At 39.5% G+C, this 25,690-nt stretch overlaps 1 protein-coding gene across 7 annotated transcripts in view; it reads left to right on the forward strand.

Moving 5' to 3' along the window:
* LIMCH1 (LIM and calponin homology domains 1) overlaps positions 1-21,411 on the forward strand; it is a 355,643-nt gene extending 334,232 nt beyond the window's left edge. For 3 of the 7 annotated variants that reach the window (XM_068975298.1, XM_068975301.1, XM_068975303.1), the window contains 9 exons: positions 68-148; positions 2,573-2,665; positions 3,509-3,613; positions 5,251-5,378; positions 6,591-6,706; positions 7,196-7,319; positions 10,866-10,974; positions 13,150-13,252; positions 18,633-21,411. In XM_068975298.1, the coding sequence (XP_068831399.1) occupies positions 68-148; positions 2,573-2,665; positions 3,509-3,613; positions 5,251-5,378; positions 6,591-6,706; positions 7,196-7,319; positions 10,866-10,974; positions 13,150-13,252; positions 18,633-18,658 (885 nt within the window). In that variant the 3' untranslated portion in view covers positions 18,659-21,411. Of the gene's footprint in view, positions 1-64; positions 149-2,572; positions 2,666-3,508; positions 3,614-5,250; positions 5,379-6,590; positions 6,707-7,195; positions 7,320-9,439; positions 9,527-10,865; positions 10,975-13,149; positions 13,253-18,632 lie in introns of all 7 variants that reach the window. The other 4 variants (XM_068975299.1, XM_068975300.1, XM_068975297.1 and 1 more) reach the window with 3 other exon arrangements.
* Positions 21,412-25,690: the final 4,279 nt, after the last annotated feature.

Genomic DNA, 25,690 nt, shown 5'->3' on the forward strand with positions numbered 1-25,690 from the left:
GTCCCTTGTCCCAGCCTGGCCTTGAGGATGTGGCTGAATTTTGATCATGGTTTTATTTTCTAAGCAGTTTAAGTTCTGGGCCTGGGACCCAGAAGAGGAGCGCAGGCGACAGGAAAAATGGCAACAGGAGCAGGAGCGTTTGCTCCAGGTAGGTTTGCTGCTTTTTTCCCCTTCTTTTAGGGATGCTCTCTTAATTTCTGTTGTGTTAAATAGTTGTTTAGCATAGGAGATGCATGGACTCAGCTTCTTCTCAGAAGTCGTTGAGTCTAAGTTCATCCATTTTGTGTCCATGAGACAGAATGCCCGATGTCTAATTCCTCCCACCGGAGGTTACACTGATGAACCTAAGGGAAAAAAAAAGATTCACTCAGAAAAATATTCAGGTATTGATTAAGGGCCCACCGACCCATTCATCATCTCCTTAGCTGCTAGTCATATTCCAGTCCAGCTAAGGGTGGGAAAAAATCAGAAAGCTATTTGATAGCATACATGTGAAATAAAATTTGACCTGGGTCTTATATATTAAGTAGAAGTACTTGCTCCGTCTTTGAGCAAATGCTCCTAATTTTCAATTCTAGAAAAATTCTGGGGGTAAGCTTCTTGTGCTCTTACTTGTTTTGTGCCAGGTTTGTGGAGCAACATGGCTTCAGAAAGGAACTCAGTAACCTTAGAAACTAACCCATGCTGAGAGCTCAGGGTGTGCCAGAACTGGCATATTTGTGGGTGCTTGACATACTTTATCTAATTTAATCCTCATGAAACGTGTCGAAGTATGTCTTATTAGTCTCAGTTTGCAATTGAAGAAATTAAGGGTCAAAAAAAGACCATCTTCCCAAGGCCACACCTCTAACAGATATTGAGCCTTGTGTCAAATCCACACCTGGATGACTGTTCTTTCCACTATATTCCCAATGGGATTGACTTTCTGCCGATGTGCAGAAAGCAGTGCTTAATGCAAGTTTATTTTACTTTTTTTTTTTCCTTATACTTTTGTTCTTATCCTTTCGGCTTAATTCCCAGGGAGCAAGTGTCAGCTAGATAATCAATTGTAGTGTGGCTCTGGGTCTGCCCTTTTACTTTGACACTTTTCAGAATATCATAGGAGTAAACTTTCAATGCCAAATGTTAGTAAGAACTAAATTCAGCAAAGTCCCAGAGCCGTGGGGACAACAGATGCCCATGTGTCCTGGGGTGATGCTGTGTCTGCTACACTCTGAAAGGTGGCTGTGGTTTTAGGCGTGGATTGTAGGCTTAGGGCTGAGGTGTTTCTGGGGAAGGAAGGGTGTGTGCGAGTGACAGACAGACCCTACCTTTCACCTCTGAGTGAGGGAGACATCATCAATTCATCCTCTTGGTGAAGGAGACATGACGTCAACTCCTAGAACTGATAAACCTAAGAATCTTGGCTTGTTTTTCAGATTTGGTAAAGTTTGAAGGTCTGTTTCCTCTATTCTGAAGCTCCCTGGAGTCTCTCTCTAGAACTTTACAATATTAGGTTTTGATAAAATTTTGACCTGAAGTTAAAAGCCTGCCGTGGGTTGACCAACAGTGGCTTTTACCAGAACATGAATACAAACGTTAGTTTCCAGACAATTCCGTTAAGCCCTTTCGCTCCTAAGGTAATGACATAACAAGTAATACCTGGAGGAATTCTCGGGGCCTTCCCTAAGAAGACAAAAGCACAGACTTTGTCAGCCTCAGAGAGGGTAGGGACAGTAATCAGCCTACAGTATGTGACTGTGTGTGGGACGATATGCTCCAGTGAGTCTTCTGTCTCTGTCATGTCAGGGATGCCATTCCCAAGGCATCCAGGGGCGTCAGTTCTCATCTCAAGCGTTTGTTTTCATTTCCGTGTATTCATTTCTTCTAGTCAAGCATCAGGGACTCCAGTCATATTTTTAAAGCTCTCCAAAATCAGAGTATTTTGCTTTGTTCTCCAGAAGAAGTGACTAGTGTCATATTTTTTCTGAAAATAATAATAGCAGTTCTGATATGGACACCTTCTAATGGGCTGTTTAAAAGCTACTCTTAATTCAGGAGGACTTAAAGCCAGGAAGACTCCATTTTAATAGAATGGCCACTCAACTAATTATCATCTCATCCACTTTGGACCTTTCTCTGTATTGCAAACCTCTGAGATTTTTAAAAAATCTTTTCTTAAACTCTCCCAGCAACAACATATTTCTATTAGCGGAATGGCAAAACTCATCTCTGAAGGGCCCAGTAAAAACAAACTATTGGTTCAGCCTATCTCTTAAAACACAAGTTAAGAAGATTTTAGCCTTTTCATCTGTCCTCTTTTCATAAGCAAATGTCTACTCATATATCTGAGGAACAATTCTATGGAATACCCACAGCAGTAAAGATTGTTCTCCTTTGGATTTTTATGTCCCTAACATGCTTAAGTACCACAAAATAGTATTCCTCTTTGGGTGCGTGAATGGGTTAGATTCAGAACATTACAACAAGAAGAGAGTTTTGCAACCCATTGTACATGACGGTTTATTGGGGGAAGGTCCCAGTGCTGTATGCACTGGTCAATTCAGAACAATCTATGGAAATTCCATAACAGGAGAGATACCAGAAGGAGCAGGACAAGCTGAAAGAAGAGTGGGAAAAGGCCCAAAAGGAGGTGGAAGAAGAAGAACGCAGATACTATGAGGAGGTAGGAAATTCCCTGGTAGGAATTTCACCCTGAAGCCTTAATTCCTCAAAATCTCTCAGAACTTTGTGTGTCCATTCTGCACGGGGTGTGGGGCTATCTTTGATTCTCTTTACTCACAGTGGAGCCCCATCAACCTTTTAAAAGAGTCCTATAGACTGTGAGAGACCACTGCTCTCCCAGATTTAGTTTGTAGTGAGGGTATGTTGAGTCATGGTCAAGGGAGGGAATAGACGTATATCTCTTCTTTAGTCGTAGAGGTCAGATGTTTTTATTTGTCTTACAAGACATGAAACTATCAATTTGTTTATTTGTGTGTTTGTTAGGGAATTATTTGTGTGTTTGGTAGTAGAGAATTAATACTAATTTTGCAAGGATAATTTTGCTATCAAAGCTAAGTGAATCCTTACTACTGCATTCACCATAATACTAAAGAGATTTGGAAGGGAGGAGAATTTGGTTTTGTTTCATTTTTTTCAGTGAACAAGCCAGACCATATTCAAGAATTTGAAGCTATACTTCATGTATATTATCCAAAATTTATGATTAATATTGTTGTGAATTTTATCTTCAACAATAATTTTTGTGCATAATCCTCCCCCAAAAGCATTTCTAATTAGGCTTCTTGAATCATATGAACTCATTATCTTGCAAAGACTGTTTTTCTAAATTAAATGCTAATTTCTTAATCATTCCCCATAGAGAATGCTATCTGATTTTAAAAGACCTTTTTTTATGCACTGCTTGTTTGCACATAATTCTGATGTTTTTCCCAAAGTCCTTTAATGACACTTGTCTCTTGACAAATACTGTTTTTCCTTTCATTAATTCCTGTCCTTCCCCTAGGAGCGGAAAATAATTGAGGACACTGTGGTTCCATTTACTATTTCTTCAAGTTCTGCAGACCAGCTCTCTACATCTTCCTCTGTGACAGAAGGCAGTGGGACAGTGGTGAGACCATAGATTAAAAGCAATTCGTGAAATAAGTAAACCAAAATAAAAATATAAAACCACAAGGCCAAGTTGCCCACCAGTTTATGTACAGGACTGCTATAGCATCATGTCAGCTACCACATGGTCATTGTACCCCATGGTACCATCACTGCCATGGCCAAACCCTAGAGTCGATCCCTAAGAAGCAGCGAACACATTAGTGAGGCCAGCTCTGCCCGCACAGGCTGGCACGACCCTGGTGAGTGATGCCGTGTGCTGGAGTGTCTTTCTCACTGCCCATCATTCATTCACTCAGCAGACATGTGTTTCTCTCTGCCAGACCATTCATCTCTTTGCCCTGGATGGTATCAGCATGATGCCAACAAAGCCAACAGTATGCTCACACCAGCCTCCACAAAGTTGCTTCTGAATAGCTCTTGCAATTCCACATGAGATATATATGTGTCTTCCAGGGCTGGAGAGAGTCTGGAAAGGCTGATCTACCTCTGATTCCCCTAAATAAGGTCATGGAGATAATAGACAAATGTCATAGCAAGTCCTGGCTTGTCCATAATCTACACTTTATGTTTTTGATGATATAAATAACAGAATGCATTCATTTTGCAATAACATAATACCACTTGGGTATAGTCATAATTGTTGTTTCTGTAGTCAATTAAGATATGCTGCAACACACTATATTTTTTTAAATTATCCAATTTTAACTTAATACAGATTATACAAAAGAAATTCACTACATTTGATATTGCCTAGTTACTTGGCACCCTACTCCAGTACTCTTGCCTGGAAAATCCGATGGACGGAGGAGCCTGGTAGGCTGCAGTCCATGGGGTCGCTAAGAGTCGGACATGACTGAGCGACTTCACTTTAGCTTTTCACTTTCATGCATTGGAGAAGGAAATGGCAACCTACTCCAGTGTTCTTGCTTGTAGAATCCCAGGGACAGAGGAGCCTGGTGGGCTGCCGTCTATGGGGTCGCACAGAGTCGGACACGACTGAAGTGACTTAGCAGCAGCAGCAGCAGCAGCAGTTACTCACCAAGCTCAGAATATTGCTTATCTTTGCTGTTGTATACAAAGATCATCACAAAAGCCAAATCTTTCATATCTCTTTCATATATTGCAATAATTATGAAACACTGTGTAGTCTTTAAGTTGTTTATAATCATACTCAAAGAAATTCTACACTGTCCAACAACTAACTTTTCAATATGTACCAGCCATTTACATATACCGAACTTTGAATTTTTTATTTAAACTTTTAAAATTTGAACACTTTTAAAATTTTAAATTAAATTTTTTGTATAGTTTTTAAGGTTACACTCCATAATCTACATTTTAAAATAACCCATGGGCACTTGAAGCCACTTGTCCCTAAGTGAGCAGTCCTATGATCTTGTTTTATTTTGGAAGATAGGTTTTCTAACCAAATCCCTTTTGTGATAACTTTTAAGAAAGATCCAGATTACATGTTCATTTCAAATTATTGGAAATCAGTTACCAATCAGTTGATTTGAACAACCATTCTTTAAATTATAGACAATGTGATTGAAAAAAGTTCCAACTATTCCATGGCCAGACTTGAGTGTTGTCTAGTATGTTTAAAAATTATATTATCCTTGATTTCCCCCTTAGAATAAGATGGACTTGGAAAACTGTTGCGAGGAAGAACAAGAGACAAGACAGAAGAGACCATTCCAGGAGGATAACAGTGACTCACTGCTGAAGACTAGGGAAGGTGGTCCACTGGAGGAGAAGGGCAGGTATGAGCCGGTCCAGGGTGTTCATCCAGGTGTGTGCAGCGGGGCTGTGCCCCTTCACTCCATCACTAATGCAAGCCATATTCAGCTTTGAAAGTATCTTCCAATAATAAATTATCCATATATTATTGCTTGAACACATTCTAATAGCTCTGAAGTCAGTGTCCTTATGCTATTGAATAAAAGTATTCTGAGTTTTTTAATAGGTAAAACCTTTTTTAAACAAGGAGAGACTGTGTAGATCACCCAGGAGGCTGGCTCTGCTACCAGCAAGTTCTTTGTGATACAAATGTGTGCCCCTGGGGCTCCAATATATCAGAAAGATATTGACAAATGTGCATGCGTGTGTGCGCAAACACACCTGGGTACATGCTCATAGCATCCTTAGAGGGGCCTAAAGAAACAACAAGTGATCTAAGTATTATTTTCAAATACTGACCAATTTGAAAGGTTGGGTGGGAGCTGAACTCTTCTGGTGGGACTTGCTCTGAGAATTCTTCTGGGTTTATCAGCTGGAAGACTCGCTGAATTGTAGGATATTGGAGTTTGGGGCCCATGTCTAGAGCCTGCAGAGCCCTTAAAACAGCACAGCTGTTGCCAGTTAAAATTATCTACAGACCAAACAAAACAAACAACAACAAAAAATTATTTACAGAGAGTTTCCAGTTTTGAAATCCACACGTCAAGAATATTTGAGGGATGCTGGTAAACATTTTATGTGAATTATTGCTATTTCTCCAGACAGTCCCTGTTGTCACCAGAAACTTTAAAAAGGTCTCCTCCATCTCTCCTTTCTTTGCCATTGTTGTTATTTTTTTTAGTCACTAAGTCATGTCCAACTTGCTACTAAAAGACCAGTGAATTACCATAGGCTGCCAAAGCTCCATATGGCCTAAATGCTTTCTACAATAAGCCAAATCTGGGAAAGTATTGTTAGCTCTTTCATTCCTCAAAATTATTAGAATGAAGAGTTTTGTGGACAAGGAGGTAGAGAGGATGTCAGAAATGATGATTTGCTAAATTGATGGATAATGAAAATGCAAAGCATTTTACAGTATTCTAAACCCATTTTAAATCTAGTTTAAAATAAAAATAATATTTAGTTATCCCCATTCTTTTCATTTTGTAATTGGTACTTCCTTGTCCTGAGGGATAAGATCAGTCATTTCAGTTGCTTTTATCCCTGTTCTGAAATATATTTGTTTATTTTAGCAGCCTAACTCAAGGGGTCTTGACTCATTCTGAGAACCCTGCATCAGAAGGAATCTACCACCAGTTGGATACAGAAGCTGGGGCCCCACACTGTGGGGGGAGCCCACAGCTAGCTCAGGGTAAGAATGGAGAAGGCCAGCTCCCGTGTTTCACTGGGCTTCCCAGGTGGCACTAGTGATAAAGATCTTGCCTACCAATGCAGGAGACTTAAGAAATGCGTGTTTGATCCCTGGGTGGGGAATAACCCCTGGAGAAGGGCATGACAACCCACTCTAGTATTCTTGCCTGGAGAATCCCATGGACAGAGGAGACTGGCAGGCTGGAGTCCATGGGGTTGCAGAGTCAAACAACTGAAGCGACTTAGCAAGCGCACATGCATGTTTCAGTATCATAAACCCTTCCTAGCCCATCGTACAAACAGATATGGCCTCTGCTGGCTGCCATGCTAAACAGCACAGTGAATACACTCCCACCACTGTGCACCAGGAAGTTCCATGAGATCACTGTGAGACCTTAGCAGGCATTAGTACTTTAAAGAAAGGTGATTACTAAGTACTAAGGTAGCATCTTTACCGAGCACTAACTGTATGTTCTTTCTTTGGCCTCAGATCCATCCCAGAATCAGCAGGTATCAAACCCACCAATGCACATTTTAGAAGATGTGAAGCCAAAAACCCTTCCACTGGACAAAAGCATTAACCATCAGATTGAGTCTCCGAGTGAAAGGCGGAAGTGAGTAAAAGATGATTGTGCGATTTCTTTTCTTTTTTTTAATTTTTTTAATTGAAGTTTAAATTACCGTGTCATGTTAGTTTCAAGTGTACAGCAAAGGGATTTAATTATATGGAATTTCTTGTCTTTTAAACTGATAAAGGAGGGGGAAAAAATGAAAAAGTGTGAGGTGGCAAGTGGTTTGCAACATTTTTGTGCCTTCTCTCCATTCACTGTCATTGTCAAGGTAACAAATACTTATGAAGTTTGGGATGATCTTCCTGGCAAGTAAATATTTACTCTGAATTTAGCAACTTAAAAGAGACAACATAATGTTTTTCACTGACAAATCTAAACATTGGAAAGAATTTTCTGGCATGTTGTATTACCAATTTATTTAAGCAAGTTTCGTTGTCTCAGAGCCTATGGAGAAATGTTCTTTCAAGGAAAAAAAATGTTTTCCTCTCCTTACCATTCTCTTTCCTTAAATAACTACCCCAGGCTTTAGTCTGACTTTGTAACAATTATATTTTTTACAATAAAAATAATTCTGATCATTTTTGAATCATGTCAATGTAACAGGCACTGTGTTGAAGGGTTTGCATATATCTCTCTCCTCTTCTTTTCATATATTAACTCACTGAACTCGCCCAATTACATTATTGAGTTATTGTTCCCATTTTACAGATAAGGAAACTGCAGCTCAGGGAAATTAAATAACTTACCCAAAGTACTTGTCTGAATGAGTAGAGGTAAAGGGATTCAAAGTGAACCCACAATTTCATTATGTCATATTTGACCTTCAGTTTCCTTGTAATCAGTTTTAAAAAGATAATATACATTATACTTTAACCAATCATTCTACCAGGAGCCAGACCACCTGAATTCAAACTTTTGACTCTGTCACTTTGCCTGCATAAAACTTTGAGCAAGATACCTAATCTTTCTCTGCCCTAGTTTCCTCATGTATAAAATCGGAATAATAGAAGCGCCTGCCTCATAGGGTCCTGTGCCTGGAAGATGGTACACATTGTCGGCAATGATGTGGATACTGATAGTGATGGTGATAATGATGATGATAGCTTGTCTTATAAGTTCACCTTTTTATCTGATTTTTCTTGTTAACACTTTTTTCTCAATACAGTTTGAAACCATTTCTCCCTTTTCGGTTATGTCTAATTTCATTTCTGTTTCTAGATGACATATGCAGCAATAATAGAAGGTAAAATCACAGAGAAGGAATCATTGTTGTTATTACTGTGGTGACTTTCAACCTTCTTTCAAGGCAATGGTTCTTATACTTTAGGATATTCCATGAAAAACTGATATTTTGAAGAAGACAAGCTCTGTCTAGGGAGGGAGGCTTGGGATTGGGGGGGAGGTCGGGGGCTCAGGAAGTTATTCTGAAAGCATTTACAAGACAGATGGCCTCACGCCCTGTTGATGTCTATGCTGGCATTTCTCTTTTCCTCATTCTCTTCTGTGTCCTATTCCTTTCTTTACAAGTGAAATTAACTTTTGAAAGCGAAAGCCCAGAACTGACAGCTTGATCACAGGCAGGGCTCACGTGTATCCAGCAGACCTGTGAAACCACTGAGGGAGCTTCTGGCTGGGAACCATTCTGCCTTGGAGATGCCCCTGACATAGTGGTTATTGGTTGTTTTGAACATCACCCCTAATCATGTGGACCTGTAATGAATTTCTGAATAAGGGTGGAAGCCACCTCACTGAAAAATATTTCCTTTAAGCACTGCTCTTTATTTCTGGGCTCTCTTGAAGAGCTTTTTCCTATAGCCCCACTTATCTCTTCCTTCCATCCCATTCATAGTTTTTATATCTAACTCAGCGTGCAACTTTAACTAGCAAAGAACCTGGCAAAAATAAAGCGTAGAAAACTGTTTTGTCTTTTCTGTTCAACAGTGCCAGCCTGGTTTTGATATGATATAGCCAGTGTCTGAACAAACCTGCTAGATGGAATTTTTTTTTTGCTCTTTATTAAAAAATTACCACTAGGATGTGCTATGGTCTTTTATTTGGTTGTCAAGGAAGAGGGCTTTTTTTTTTTTTCTTCTAAAATGTCTTTTCTTGTGGGACTGAGCTTCTGTTTACTTATGATGTTTGGCTCCTTTCCCATGTTACAGGAAAAGCCCTCGAGAGAACTTCCAGGCTGGGCGCTTGTCCCCCTGCTCCCCCACCCCTCCTGGCCAGTCACCAAACAGGTACAAGAGGTCAGCAAGCCTTTCTGAGGCTGCTCTGTTTTGACTGGAGCCTGCTGGGCACCATCACCACCAAATTAGTGCTTGCCAGGGGACCGTGAGGATTTGTTCACCCATGTCTCTTCCTACACACACACACAGAGGCAGGACAAAGGAACACACCCCATCCACCTGAAGATTTTATCAGCCTTCGATCGAGAGAGCCAAGTGTGTGACGTTGGCATGACTGTGGCCATCGCTTTAATTACATTGTGTGGAACCTGCAATCTAATAAGAAAATCCACAAGACAATTGCCAGCCTTCTAAGTCGGCGCCTTTCCCCCCAAGGAGGCTCGGTCCTTCTAGGCGGAATCCACTGATGGCTCTTACAGTGGTCCAGGCAGGCGCTGAGAAGCGAAACTTCATCTTCCCTCTTATTCTACTCAAGCTCTCTAATGATTGCTTCTGGACATTAATTGGGCCCCATGATATTCTTAAAAGCTGCCTGAGCTTCCATTCCCTGGAGAAACAAATTACTAAGTACTGCAAGGTTTTCTTTGATTCAGAAATTTCATTTAACTACGGGATAAGAGGGAAACCCTAATAAATAGAGCTTTGTGAAGGGCAACTCTTCCTTTCTTTCTCTCATCTTCCTTTCTGTTTCTTCCATCCCTGTGTATACTGTTAGCTTCCAAATGATATTGCATATTTTAAAGTTTCTTACGTAATTCCAAGAGATTTCCTCACAGTCAGCATCAGTGCAATCTGACCTTAGTTGCGGGAAAACTGACGTAGGGCCCAGCCATCCTGTCTAAGCCAATGCAATGGAAACCCGATGTGAGTTCTTCACACCAGATCACAGAACTTGGTGTCAGGGCAGAGATTTGATCCTATATCTGCCTGGTACCTATTGGACTGGATCACGATTTCCTCTTTACTTTTAAGCAACAACAAAAAATTTGTAATAAAAAGAAATGCCCTAGTGGGCCAATGAACCAATTACAGAAAAACTTAATGCAACTAAAACCTTAGTAAAACTAAACTTGATTGTCTTTAAGGAATTAAGAAACCATATGATAAATACACTGAATCATTTCAAGGCATTTGATCACTGTGGTTGAATAGACTACAACACAAACTTTTTATAACAAATAATTCATGCATACAGATTATAGCTAATGCTTAATTCCTACTCATTGTCATTTCAGTATTTGTCATTTCATTCATGATATCAGTGTTTTAAAAACCCATGTTTTCTTTTTTTTTTGCACGAGGCTCCATATTCATGAGACTCCATATTCCATTTCATTTTTGCATAAGGCTCCAGATTCTAAACAGCACATTTTATTATGCCGTGTACTTTGCAACCTAGGTCTATAAGTGGGAAAAAGCTGTGCTCTTCCTGTGGGCTTCCACTGGGTAAAGGCGCTGCAATGATCATTGAGACCCTCAATCTCTATTTTCACATCCAGTGCTTTAAGGTATGTATTCATCGCTCTTCTCCCTGAGTACAGTCTTGTCATGTGTTTTGGCCTCATTCTGTGCTTAGTAAGTACCTCCTGGAAATCCTAACAGCCTTTCTGTGTGAGGCCCCCCCATCTCTACGTTGTACAGAAATGGGCATGGAGTCCATCTTTGAGGATAAAATTCTTCTATCACGCATCCCTCTGGGATGTCAAGTTAGAGGAAGCAAGACATATTTGTGCCACGTGTCTTTGTAAAAATGTTTTTTTGTTGCTAAAGAGTGTATACTCTAGCAGGAAGCTAAGAAAGGCACCCAGGAGGACAGTGATACTTCTGAATCTTTAAAGGCAGGGTAGACTTATTTAAAATGTAACATCTTTGCTGCTGCTTAGACTCTTGTGACCTAACTCAGAGGTTTTGGGTCTTTGACCTGACGGGAGATTTCCCTCTATTAAGTGGTTACAGCTAGTTGCTAAGTTGTAGATCTCCACATGAGTGTGTCTGCAATCACAGATGGAATATTACTCCCTCCAAGAGCTGCCCTGCTCAGCACACTAAGTCAAGTAGCCTTTGTTACAAGTCCTTATAGAAACTTTCATGCTCCTTATTGCTCACTATCAAACTGTTTAATGATCATCTCCTCTCATAAACTACAAGCTCCATAAGGGCAGGAACCATGTCTGTCTAGCTCATCACTATTTCCTCTGTATCCCTAGTGGAGATGGTATCAGTAAATATTTCTAGAGGAGTGAATTAATGAATAACTGAAAACGAGAAGGCTTTAATTCTAGTCTCAGATCTCCTGCCAATTAGCAGGTGACCTAACCACTTATGCTTGCCTGATTTATTTTTTTAAATTTACATGTCAGACTATATTGGCATCTCCTTTCATCACCCATGGGCATGTTTCAAATAATATATAATTTTCGAAGCTACACCCTCTAGCTCTGGAAAAGAGTCATTTCTTTCCCTTCATCATGCTACCATGCTTACCTGTGTTCTTGAGATTTTTCCTGTTTCTTGTTGGTACCCCCCTCAGCTATAAAGTAAACTTGCACAGGTTAAAATAACTCACTTTACCTGTACGCTAAGAGAAAGTGAATGACGTTGTTCTGAAATTGTTAGCTTAATTATGTCAGTAATCACTGGAAAGCAAAACTTATCATGAATAAAACACAGTATGGATACTTAGACTCAATTATTCAGTATTATTGTTGTAAAATTCACATAAATAAAGTATATCCTAAATTATCTAGGAGTATTGTGAGGCTCATAGTATATACTTTTAAGAATTTCATGGTAATGTCAAGATGATATGTTCTAACACCACAGTTTATTCTCAGAAACTTTACCAGAACTCGAAATAATCAAGGTGACAAAGAGTTTTTGCAGATTCTCAATGGACAGGGGACTTGTCTTCTTAGCTGTAAAGGCCTTTATTTTCTCTTACCGTTCACTTCCAGGAGCTGACTTGATGCTTTAAGGTTCATCACCATATGGATTTATCCCTTACCCTTCTGTGTAGGTGTAGCTTGTAATATAATTTGAATGGAACCCTCCCTGTGCCCCAGGTGACCTTAGAGCATCAGTCTGGGGCTCACCCTCTGTTCCTGGGCTCGGTCATAACCTGCCTGCAAGTGACTGGCGTGAACCACGCCCCACTTCCTCCTTCGCTGGTTCAGCCACCATCTCCTGCACACAGGCTACCTTGATATCGTTGCCTCTAACATGGAAACATAAATGGGAGTGCTATTCCGCAGTGATTATAGTCAGTGAAAAGCCTTATTCAGAGACAAGTTTCGATATATAATTTGTTGGCCATGTGTTTATTTAAAACTACTAAGATTTAATCTGTTTAAAACAATCTTCCATCTTGAGAATCAGCATGCATAGGCTTTGGGATTCAACCTGATAACCACTCACCAACTTCACAACCTTGGATAAGCCACCTCTTGTCCTAAGCTCTCTGAACCAGTGTCCTTCTCCGTAGAATGTTAGGACTTGGGATAAAATGCTAAAAGTATATTGTTTCTGGAAATCAAGTCACAGAGCAGCATCTCATACATAGTAGATACTCGACAAATATGGAGTTAGAGAAGTGATTACTGTGCTACTCTTGTGAGCAGTAGCCAAGCGTTGTAAGGAAACAGTTCCTTATGTGCCTTATAACTTCTGCTCTTTCCTCCCTGTAGTGTGGAATTTGTAAAGGACAGCTTGGAGATGCAGTGAGTGGGACGGATGTTAGGATTCGAAATGGTCTTCTAAACTGTAATGACTGCTACATGAGATCCAGAAGTAAGTCCTGGGGGGAAATGCCTTGAGATGTATGGGTGCAAACACATGCCTTTCCTGGACCAGTTTAGGAATTCAACTGTTTCTCCCTATCAGTTGACGCTCCTACACTAAAAGAAAGATTTATTAACAATGATAAAGAATCTGCCTGCAATGAGGGAGACCTGGGTTCAATCACTGGATTGGGAAGATCCCCTGGAGGAGGGCATGGCAACCCACTCCAGTATTCTTGCCTGGAGAATCCCCATGGACAGAGGAGCCTGGTGGGCTACAGTCCACAGGGTCACAAAGATTTGGACATGACTGAGTGACTAAGCACGGCACAGGTAAAAGAAACAATAATGAAATGACCTCTTATTTACTGTTTGTTTCTTACTTGAATGACTGCTACAATGTGACCAAATTCTTTTTAACCAGAAGGACATTAACACACTAGCAGGTGAAAATGTAGACCAAGTTTGAGACATTGCCTGAGCTCACCATGGAGATTTCAGTGAGATACAGGGATGATATAAGGTCTGTAAAACCATACTTATTTGTTGAGGTATCTCTTTAGAATTCCAGCAGCATGTGGAGGGTATCTCACATGTGAAGAGTCGCGCTGCACTCCTCATCAAATCAGGCACCCGCTCCTCAATGCCTACATTCAGAAGTTTCATGGCATAATGTGGGCTTGTTCCCAACTAAATTGAAAATTCTCTGAGAGACAAAATGGTGTGCTCTCTCCTCCAAAATGCCAGAGTACACGCTAATCAAGCGCTTAACCAGTGTGTGCTGCCTTGAAGCTTCCTTGAGCAGCCTGCTCTCCCATCTTATGCCTAGGTCTCCTGACAGACAGGTCACGTATTAATAAATGTGGGGTGCCACGAGGGGGTGCTGTTGCCCAGCTGCTGTTTAGAAAATATGAAAGTAGACGGTGGCTAGTCTCTGAATCTTTGCTCAGTCTCCATCATAAATATAGTGGTGGCTCAGACGGTTAAGCATCTGTCTACAATGTGGGAGACCAGGGTTCAATCCCTGGGTCGGGAAGGTCCCTCGAGAAGGAAATGGCAATCCACACCAGTACTACTGCCTCGAAAATCCCATGAACAGAGGAGCCTGGTAGGCTACGCAAAGAGTCAGACATGACTGAGTGATCTTCTTCATGCTGGATAGGACTTCTCTAGTGACCCAGTTAGGAAAGACTCTGCCTGCAATGCAGGAGACTGCCTGCAGTGCAGGAAGCCGAAGTTCAATCCCTGGGTCAGGAAGATCCCCTGGAGCAGGAAATGGCACCCCACTCCAGTATTCTTACCTGGAAAATCCCATGGACAGAGGAGCCTGGCGAGCTACAGTCCATGGGGCCACAAAGAGTCGGAAATGACTGAGCACACACATAGAAATGCATATATATGTGTATAATATAGAATTATATTTTACTTAAACTATATTTGTATTTGTTTTGTTTTTATACATTAAAAAGGAAACTAAACCCTTTTGTCCCAGGATTCAAAGTAATTTTTTTTTCTATTATTTATGCGAATTGGAGTTTTTCTGCAACCTCAATGACCTGCTGAGTGTGAGCCATTGAACCAGAAGAGGGCGCTGTTATGTTGAAGGATGGTTCAACCAGATTTGAAAGTGCTGTAAATCTGAATTTCTTTCATAATTTAAAGCGATTGAAGGATACCAGCAGAGAACAAACCCGAACCCACCTCTGGATAACAGTGACCTGTTTTCATCCAGATTTTTATTTTAATTGAGAAGCTGGGTGTTTCATTGACATTTCTTTTGGAAATTAGCTTTTAGGATCTAGGCCAGGAATTTTTCTCTTTTGTGTATACAAATATAAGGGATGTTAAGTACATTTGATTCCAGATCTGAAGACAAGAACCACGGGGTTCCTGCAGCTGTCCTGTAAGATGAAAAGCAGGTAATTGGAAGTAGATTAAAGATACTATTTTTTCTTTATTTAATGTTTTTGATGCACTATTTCACTAGATATTTTTTAGAATACAAATGTACTAAGTAAGACAAAAGCAAAAAGGTTCATTATCTCTTTGCCTAAGGAACCAGTATCTATATTCAAAAGAAGAAATAAATAGAAGGTATAAATGATAAAAGTTTAGAAAAAAATGGATTTTTTAGAAAGATAAAAGATTAAAAATGAAAAAAATCTTCAAAGTTAACCACATAATCACTTTCTAATAATTTCTTGGGGACAGGGGCAGAATGTATGTTTGTATATACACATGTGTGTGCACCAACACACAGATGCGTGTGTGTGTGACACGTCTACCTGTGTTGGTTTTTATTTCACAAAGGTAATGGCATAACCACAGTGGTACTTAGTTTTTGTTGCTGCTGTTTTTAACTTAATGATGAAAGTGAAAGTGTTAGTCGCTCACTCCTGTCTGACTCTGCGACTCCAGGGACTGTTGCCCACCAGGCTCCTCTGTCCATGGGACTCTCCAGGCAAGAACTCTGGAGTGGGTTGCCATGCCCTCCTCCAGGGGATCTTCCCAACCCAGGGACTGAACCCAGGTCTCCCACATTGCAGGCAGATTCTTTACCATCTGAGCCACCAGGGAAGGCAATGATACATCTTGGCAATTTTTTCATTAAGCATGTTCTTTCTCCTCATTCTTCTTAAGACTCTTTTGTAGCTGCATACAGTCCCACTGTATGGACTTACCATAATTTAAAACTAACATGCTGTGAATGAGTGCTCCTGTTAATTCCAGTTTTTTTAATACTATTTTTTAAATGCTCCAGTGAACATCCTTTTATATATGTCTTGATGAACCTTTGAAAGCATTTCCACAGGGTAGATTCTGAGCAGTGGAAAGTGAAGTCGCTCAGTCATGTCCAACTCTTTTGAGACCCCATGGACTGTATGTAGCCTACCAGGCTCCTCCCTCCATGGAATTTTCCAGGCAAGAGTACTGGAATGGGTTGCCATTTCCTTCTCCAGGGGATCTTCCCAACCCAGGGATCAAACCCAGGTCTCTCACATTGCAGGAAGACAGTTTACTGTCTGAACCACAAGGGAAGTGGAACTGCTGAGTTAAAAGGCATATGCCTTTTAAATCTTCAGCCAATTTGCCTAATTATATTCCCCAAAAGAGCAATGTATATGAGAGCCTCTTTCTTTCTCCATGCCTTTGTCAGCTCTGGATATCATCAAACTTTTAAAATTTCCACTCTGCTAGGCAGGGGGGATAAAAGCTCTTTCCTTTGATCTGTAGTCTTTAACTACAGATAAGTGAGTTTAAGCATCTTTTCATTTGTTCACCATTTATACTTCTTTTTCTATTAAAACCTTTTATATTTCTGTATCATTTCCCCATTATTCTATTATCAGTTGCTTTTTATGAGTTTTTTGTAAATTAAGGAAATTTTCCCTTTATTTTATGTTTGCTACTTTGGGCAGTTATCATTGGTCTTTCCACTTTGTGATTTTTTTTCATAGAATAAATTTTCAATTTAGGTAGTTAAACATATCTCTTATTTTTCCCTTTTGGATTCTGGGTTTTGTGTTCTACTTAGGAAAGTTCTGGCTACTCCAAGAGTATAAATAAATTTAGCTGTGATTTCTCCTAGAATTGTTTTTTATTTTCTTTTTGGCATATAAACATATGATAATCAGAAATGTATGTGAGGGTAAGAAATAAGATAGATACTAGATTTATTTTGTTTTCCAATTAGCCAATTGTGTGACTATAACTTACTGAAAATGCCATTTTTTCCTATGAATCTGAAATGCAACTTTCTCCTAAACTAAGTTCCCATATATATTTTGGGTCTATTTCTGGATATTTTATCATGTTTTATCAACCTGTTTATTCTCTAGTATCAGGTTTAATTAATATAGCTTCATATTATGCTTCAGTATTAAAAGAGAGACTGGCTACCTGCTCTCCAATTATTTTTTCCAAGTTTTCCTAACTCTCACGTTTATTTTTCCAAATAATTGTTAATATCATTTTGGACTAAACTTTAATCAGGTCAACAAATGGCAGGGAGAATGACCACCACATCTGAGAGTACTGCTCATCTCTTTCTTGGTGTCATAAGGAAAAACTCTACCTTCAGAGTGAATAGGGGGAGAGGCTAATAGTTGGTTAGAGAAGTATAAATAAACTTGAATTGATTGAATATACCCCAGAGCAATAAAAGAGTCAGAATGGGGAAAATGGCTAAAAATCATTTTTTTCTTTTTTTACTTGATTTTGATCTGAAGTTAAGAAGGGAGATGGATAGATGTGAGAGGTGGTTTACATCATAGGCATTCTTAGTGAAATGAAATAACTTCATTGTGTGGAATAATAAAACCTGAATATATAATCCTATTTTCTTCAAGTAACTGGTCACATTTAAATGAAATTTTTTTCTTGGAGGGGGAAAAATAGCATAACAGCATATTAAAATGCAGTTCCTAAAAGTAATGTAAACAGTAAGTTCATATGTAAATGGGAAGAAAAGCGCAAAGCAAATTACCTGTCACGAATCAAGCCGTCACATGGTTTAACTGGTGCCATTTGTGCTTGGGTATTGGATGACCGTGTCTTTGTGTCTGTTTGATCATTCACTTTCATGAAATGCATTTAATGCAAAATCCCGGGGGTCTTTTCCAATGTTGCAATTGCCTCATCATAACTTTGGTGCCTAAAATGAAGGAGAAACTTTGTGAAGGTTTCAGCAGGAAATATGGAACCCAAACCATCCTTCCTAGATAGAGTTGCCAGATAAAATACAAAATGCCCAGTTACATGTCTTTGAGTTTCAACTAAACAATGAATTTTTAGTATGTGTATGTCCCAAACATCTCGTGCTCAGGATTTAGCACAAGTGTATCCCAAATATCCCATGGGATATATACTAAAAGATTTATTTATTGTTTATCTAAAATTCAAATTGTATTGGGTGTTCTGTATTTTATTTGCTAAATCTGACAATCTTGTTTCTAGATCATATGTCAGATTCCTCCTGTTGCAATGTATTTATTTGTAGAGAAATCACAAGCTAAGGAAACTGAGAGAAAAGAAATTATTTTCTTGCTTATTTGCCACAGAAAACAAGGAAGAAAACTTGGTGGAGGTCATTTGGTTTAGGGTGAAATCCACAGGACTTCAACCAAACTTGACAAGGCATATGAACCACCTGGGCTCCTTGTTCAGTTCTGGGATAGTGCTTAAGAGTCTGCATTTCTAACAAGCTCCAGCTGATGCCAATGTGCCCGGTCCCTGGACCACACTTCAAGTGGCACGGTGGGACAGATTTCCCCTCCCTAGAAGGAAGAGATGTTGGCAATGGTCATTACTAATTTCAGAAGTGTTTAAACATCTAAAGCCAGAATGGTTGACTTCTGTAACCAAATGTTGCTCTGTTTTCTTCATGCCAGGTGCTGGCCAGCCCACAACGTTGTGACGTGGTTTTCAAGCTTCTGGATCATTCACTATTTCCTTACTGAGGGTGTCCCCTGGCAGTTGTTTAACAAAATCCCAAGTTCAGGGGCTCCACAGCATTCATCTGATTTCTGAAAGGCTATTTTAAAAGATGGTATCTGTTCTTTTGTAGCACAGTGTTCATGTTTTTCCTGGTTTCCTTTTTTTTTTTTTTTTTTGGCATTTGCACAGTATATACAAAACAATGTTGAATTGTAATGACCCTGAATAGTTCAAAAAGAAAAGGTCTTAGCATGGTCAAACAGGCTTATGGTTTAAAATATGTTATTCTCTTTTTTGGGAGTTAATGAGATAGATGATGCAATAAACCTGTTTGGCTTTTTTTTTTTAGCATTTCTAGGAATTAAACATTTTATGTTTACAGAATTGAGCTGCAGAAAATGCAGGACATGCCAATTTGAGACACATGGTCTTCTGAGTCAGGAGCATACAATTAATGCATTTCAGAAACTAAAAATCACACCATCTAGCTCTGAGCTATAACTTGTTTTTTATTGCAAAGTCACTAGGCTGATAATATATACTGTAATCTTGAAACGTTTGTGTTACTTACCTTTTGAGGTGGAAGTCATACCAATAAATTATTGCACCGTTAGTATTAGATTCTGTGTCCTTTGGAAATTATGCCATTGGTATAGGCTGAACCATCAAATAGAACCCTTGTAATATTGGCTAGGATTACACTCTGGGACATTGCCCAAGGGTAGGAAGAAACCAGAGGGACATAATTCAGTCCTTATTTCCAAAATTACTATGAAAATCTGTGAGGAAGTTTAATCTTCCCAAGAGTGGTGGGTCAGTGATAGCCAAGAGAGCTTTGTTGCCTGCTTCTCTTCATGCTCTAGATTCAATAAAAGGCTCAGTGTGGGGCATATGGAAGCTGTCATCGAGATCAGTCCATCATTAGGTGTGACCACTGCTCACCCTTGCCTTCAAGTTCTCCTTGGGGGCTGAAGCCCAGGTGGCTAAAGAGAAGCACTGAGTCCATCCTAATAGAATCCAATGACGTACAGTGTGAGAAGCCACTAGCGTGTGATCAGCAAGAACCTACCACTCACATCGTCCCCTGCCCACCCTACTGGATACCTGCCTGCTCTCCTCCACGCCATCAATCACCAACTCTCTTGACTTCTAGAACTCCAGAACCAAGGATTCTGGACCTTGCTCATGGAGAAGTTTAGCAAGGAACTCTTGTGGAGGGGTGGTTTAGTTTATTGCCCTGTGTGATGAGTTTCATCTGGAATCAAGTTATTAAAAAGCATCCCATTTTAGATCTTCAGGCTGTTTTCCTGAAGACTGGGGGAAGGGGGACTATTTATTCTGCCTTAAAATGATGGCAAATAAGTGAAGATGACAGATGACGCTTTGTGAATGTAGACTCTGGATATACTCCTAATAGGTTAACGTAGTCATGAAAGGAGATCACGTAGATGTTTTCTGTTATGTACGCAATAATTTTTTTTCTGTGTCTTATTGAGTATGGCTAGCAATTATTTATTTACATGCTAGAAAGTTCTCTGCATGCGGGTTCCATGTAAGTGCAGAAATTTCCTCAGCCACTGGAGATAGTTTGGCCATTTTGTTATTTGGACGAGCTGTTGTTAGATTGAAATTTACACATCATTTCATTAAAAATTGTGCCTTAGAAAATGCAAAGCTGTTGCACATAGTGATGAATTATGGATGCAGTACATTGAAGAGAGATGAAGTCACTTCCAGGTTCTCAAGACTTCTCGTGGAGGTGTTGGCTGCTTTACAGGGGGAAAAAAATTTAAAAAAAAGAGTTGAAAACATTTTGAAAATGTACAGATTAAGTCCAATATTTTGATTAACCACCTGCATGTTTTATTAAGTATTTTGATAATATGGATGTTTGCACTTTGCATGATATTAGAAGAGTACTTTACCACCAATAATGCACAAAACATGTACAATAGAATCATTCATAACCGATTTTTATAGAATACTTTTTACATGTGGAACTCCATCCGTTATGTAAGGATTATATGAATATTGCACATTCTCTTCTGGTTTCACAAACCCATTTATACATATTTCTTAGTGAGACTCATTGTACATGTATTGAAGCTAGAATCAAGTCAAGAAAAATAAAGCCCCATTCTCCAACTGCGAAATGTGCTTTTCCATAATGAACAATAGTCACCAGCACAGAATAATCTCCAACATTTTCTAAATTCTAATTGCCAACTGTTTCTATTTATATTTGATTTATATTTCATTTGGAGTCTGTTACATGGCAGCTCGGGCAGACTAGATCTTGTTTTTTCCAATGCAGCATAATGAGTATGATCTATTTCTTTTCAAATAATCTTTGAGATCCCAGGAAAAAAAATGCTGTGCTCCATTGAGCTACAATGTAAATGAGTTTGTTTAAAAAACAGATGAGGCAAGTGAGTGATTTATTGTTCCTGAGGAAGTATATCTTTTTTTTTCTTATACTTCAAAAGCTAGTCTCTTCTTTCTTAAGAAAAAAAAATGGGTAACTCTTTGTTTTTCACTTGCAAACTTTCATGACATGTGTTCATTCTTTCTGTGTAGTGTTATTAATGCAATACATACTATAGTTACCTATACACAATGTAAGACTTAACAAGCTGAAATGATCCACCTCATATGTGAGTCCGTCCAAAAGATGTTACTGTTCTGGGTGGGCCAATGTTCTGTATCAGTTACACTAACCTTCATTTAAAATATTTATTCTAAAATGACTCTGAGAAATAGTAAAAAAATAAAATAAAGTTGTCTAAAATGCAACAGCTTTTATAGTAAATGTACATTTATAAATAAAATACTCAAATTAATTTTGTATTTCACTGATTTTTTTTGAGGGGTGGGGGAGTCAATTTTCTTACTTGAGGAAGAGAGAATCAAGCTCTATCTTACAGCTTTTGGTCCAGAATTACACAGTCAGATGATAGCAATGATGCACTTTTGCATATGTATACTGATGCATCTTGAGGTCAGCTATTTAAGGCAAATTAAACTTAATAGCTGACTGTGCGTGCTAAGTCGCTTCAGTCATGTCCAACTCTTTGTGACCCTATAGACCATAGCCTGCCAGGCTCCTCTGTCCATGGCATTCTCCAGGCAAGAATGCTGAAGTGGGTTGCCATTCCCTCCTTCAAGGGATCTTCCCAACCCAGGGATTGATTGTAGGTGTCACTAAGGAATTGCCTTCTATTGAAGGATTCAAACTCCTTGAGATGAGATGAACAATAACCAGGAGAGGCCATGTGAATGCCAGTAGGAATTGTCTGAACAACCAAATGATGGTTAACCTCCAGTACTGGCTGGAGAAAACCACCTCAGACCCTTGGAAGTTGCTATATTCTGCTGCTTTTTCCAGCGCTGTCCCAGTGCTCGCTCTCACTGTAAACATACAGTCTGTTCACAGAGGACATTTCTCTCCATTGTTGAATCAGGGAATATGTTTTAAAACAGTGGCATTCTGCTGATACTGTTAACTTTCCAAAATATACATGTATCTTGGCTGGCCCTATATCTCACATTTGTAGGTGGTGACAATAGCAGTCAAATTCCTTGAAAGTTACCATCATTTTAAGATACAGTATTCTAATTGTCATTGCAAGTTGTATTCTGCTTTTTTTTTTTTTTGCAAAGTTGGGTGTGAGTTAGTAGTTACTGCTCTTTCCATAGAAAAGTGAATTCTTTGCCTTTAGAAGAGAAGTTTAGCAACTACCAGAGTAGTTTAATATATCCATTGTTATGTAAGTGAAAGCTTATTCAACTATAAAGCAATTCAAGACAAAGAAAAGATTGTTATCTAACATATGATCTATGAAGAATGTCTTTATTAAAAATATTTTTATCTAGAATAATGTTGAACTAGCTTTTTTTCCATTGACTTTCTTCAAGACCTAAGGACTTCTTTTTAGGGTCCAAATCTGGACCACAAAGAATCTCTCCTCATCCTTCAGCATTATCTAAGTCAGGGGTTACAAATTCAAATGACTGGAGGGACCAGTTAGGCATTGTAAATGAGAACCGGAAGAGGATAATATTAAGAGAGTGGTGTAGACTATGGCAAACTGAAAAAATGAACAGTTCTGTCTGACAAATGAACATATCTACAAAACAGACTCACAGACTTAGAGGACACATATGTGGTTGCCAGTGGCGGGGGACCGGGGGTAGGAGAGGGAAGAATTGGAAATTTGAGATTAGCAAATGCAAACTAGTATATATAAGGTGGATAAACAACAAGGTCCTAGTGTATAGCATAGGGAACTAGTCAATATCCTATGATAAACCATCATGGAAAATAATACGAAAAAGAATATATGTATAACTGAGTCATTTTGCTGTATACCAGAAATGAACACAGCATTGTAAATTAACTATACTTCAATAAAATTTTTTAAAATAATGATAATAAACATTGGCAGTGGTACACAGTGGGGGGAAAAGAAAAGAACAGTTCTGTCTAAAGGAAAAAGCAGCTATCAGGCTCTAACCAATTGTTTTCATGTGAAACCCCCAGCCTTTTAAATGTTAACAGCAATTCCAAAACATTTTCCAGCACAGTGCCAACAAAAATTGTGTAGCTCCAAAAACCGTAGCCACAAGTTCAATTTTGTCTTCAGCCTACCAGTCCACAACATGTAGCTAAAACCTTTGCTTTTCTATCAGCTACTAACTTGCTCTGCTGTGAATCGTTTCATTTGACCTATACGTCAAGATTTGCCATCAGAGTTTTTGCTTTTGGAGTATCTTGAGTCATTCAAAGAAGCTAACAAATCCATTGATCAGCAGGTGGTATGGCTACAATTCATGACACTTTCAGCGTTATTCGTGTATTGTCATCAAAGCATGCTATGCTACAAGCACCTATGTTCAGCATTTTGCAGAACCATGCCCTTCCCTTTCTTCTTCCTTCTGAATGACTCAAAAGGACAGAAGAGTGTGCAAATATACAAAGTAGAATTTTTTCTAAACTTGTTTAACACCATTTTCTCAACTGTACTTTTGCAAGCACTGTTTTATTTATCAAAAAGCAAACTCTGGCATGTGAGAAGATGAAAGTATGCCTCCCCGTTTATAGATAAGGAATAGACATATAGAGGAATAAGTGAGTTATTCTAGATGAATATAAGATTTTACATAATTGTGTATTTCACCAGCTGGCTCCAGTCAGGAGTGATTAGGTGAAGCTCCTAGTCAACTGTGCCTGACTCTCATGTCTGGGACCCCACATGAGACAAACTAGGAGGACCCCTGAGCTTAGCTGGACTTCACAGAATTCAATGTGCACTCAGAGACTAGAACTATTTTTTATAGTAAACTTACACTTATAAAATACTGAAATAGATTTAGTATCCCATTTTTACCCTTGGGGTTTGTCTTCTTACTCAGGTGAAAGAGTAGAGCTGTCCCTTTGACGTACCCTTTTGACACTTCAGTCTTTGCTGGACAGGAAGCTGTCCAACATGTTTGTCCAACCCAACTTTTGTGTTGTGAAACTGGACTTCCACTTTCTCAAACCCAATAGCCAAGACCTGAACAAAGGAAAAGCCCCATTCTAACCATTCTGATGGAGAGATGCTGAGGGCCCAGCACATTAATTCCTTTATCACCACAAACAAATTCATTTCTACATGAATCAAGGCCTTCATTTTTTCAGCAGAGATAGTAATGTTTTCTTCACTGTCCACCCAGGAGAGAGAGAATTATCAAAACAGGCCCTGTTGATTTAGAAAATACCTTGGCTGAGGAATTCTCCCACAGTCCAGTGGCTCACCCATGGGGGTTTCACTGCTGGGGGCCTGGGTTTGATCCTGGTTGGGGAACTAAGATACTGCAAGCTGCAAAGTGCTACCAAAAAGAAGGAAAGAGAGAAAGAAAATATCTTGGCCAAAAGTGAGTGAAGTAAAACTATAGGAAGCCCCTATTAAACACGGCACCAGGCATTATACCCTCACTCAATCAGATCAGTTCAATTTGGTTGCTCAGTCGTGTCCAACTCTTTGTGACCCCATGGACTGCAACAGGCCAGACCTCCGTGTCCATCACCAACTCCCAGAGCTTACTCAGACTCATGTCCATTGAGTCGGTGGTGCCATCCAACTATCTCATCCTCTGTCATCCCCTTCTCCTCCCACCTTCAATCTTTCCCAGCATCAGGGTCTTTTCAAATGAGTCAGCTCTTCGAATCAGGTGGCCAAAGTATTGGAGTTTCAGCTTCAGCATCAGTCCTTCCAATGAATATTCAGGATTGATTTCCTTTAGGATGGCCTGGTTGGATCTCCTTGCAGTCCAAGGGACTCTCAAGAGTCTTCTCCAACACCACAGTTCAAAAGCATCAATTCTTCAGCACTCAGCTTTCTTTATAGTCCAACTCTCACATCCATACATGACCACTGGAAAAACCATAGCTTTGACTAAGTGGGCTTTTGTTGGCAAAGCAATGTCTCTGCTTTTTAATATGCTGTCTGGGTTGGTCATAACTTTCCTTCCAAGGAGTAAGTGTCTTTTCATTTCATGGCTGCAGTCACCATCTGCAGTGATTTTGGAGCCCAGAAAAATAAAGGCAGTCACTGTTTCCACTGTTTCCCTATCTATTTGCCATGAAGTGATGGGACCAGATGCCATGATCTTCGTTTTCTGAATGTTGTGCTTTAAGCCAACTTTTTCACTCTCCTCTTTCACTTTCATCAAGAGGCTCTCTAGTTATTTGCTTTCTGCCAGAAGTGTAGTATCATCTGCATATCTGAGGTTATTGATGTTTCTCCCAGCAATCTTGATTCCAGCTTGTGCTTCATCCAGCCCAGCATTTCACATGATGTACTCTGCATGTAAGTTTAATAAGCAGGGTGACAATATATAGCCTTGATGTACTCCTTTTCTCATTTGGAATCAGTCTGTTGTCCCATGTCCAGTTCTAACTGTTGCTTGTTGACCTGCATACAGATTTCTCAGGAGACAGGTCAGGTGGTCTTGTATTCCCATCTCTCAG

This window comes from Capricornis sumatraensis, chromosome 7, assembly GCF_032405125.1.
Source record: "Capricornis sumatraensis isolate serow.1 chromosome 7, serow.2, whole genome shotgun sequence".
Taxonomy (NCBI): Eukaryota; Metazoa; Chordata; class Mammalia; order Artiodactyla; family Bovidae; genus Capricornis; species Capricornis sumatraensis.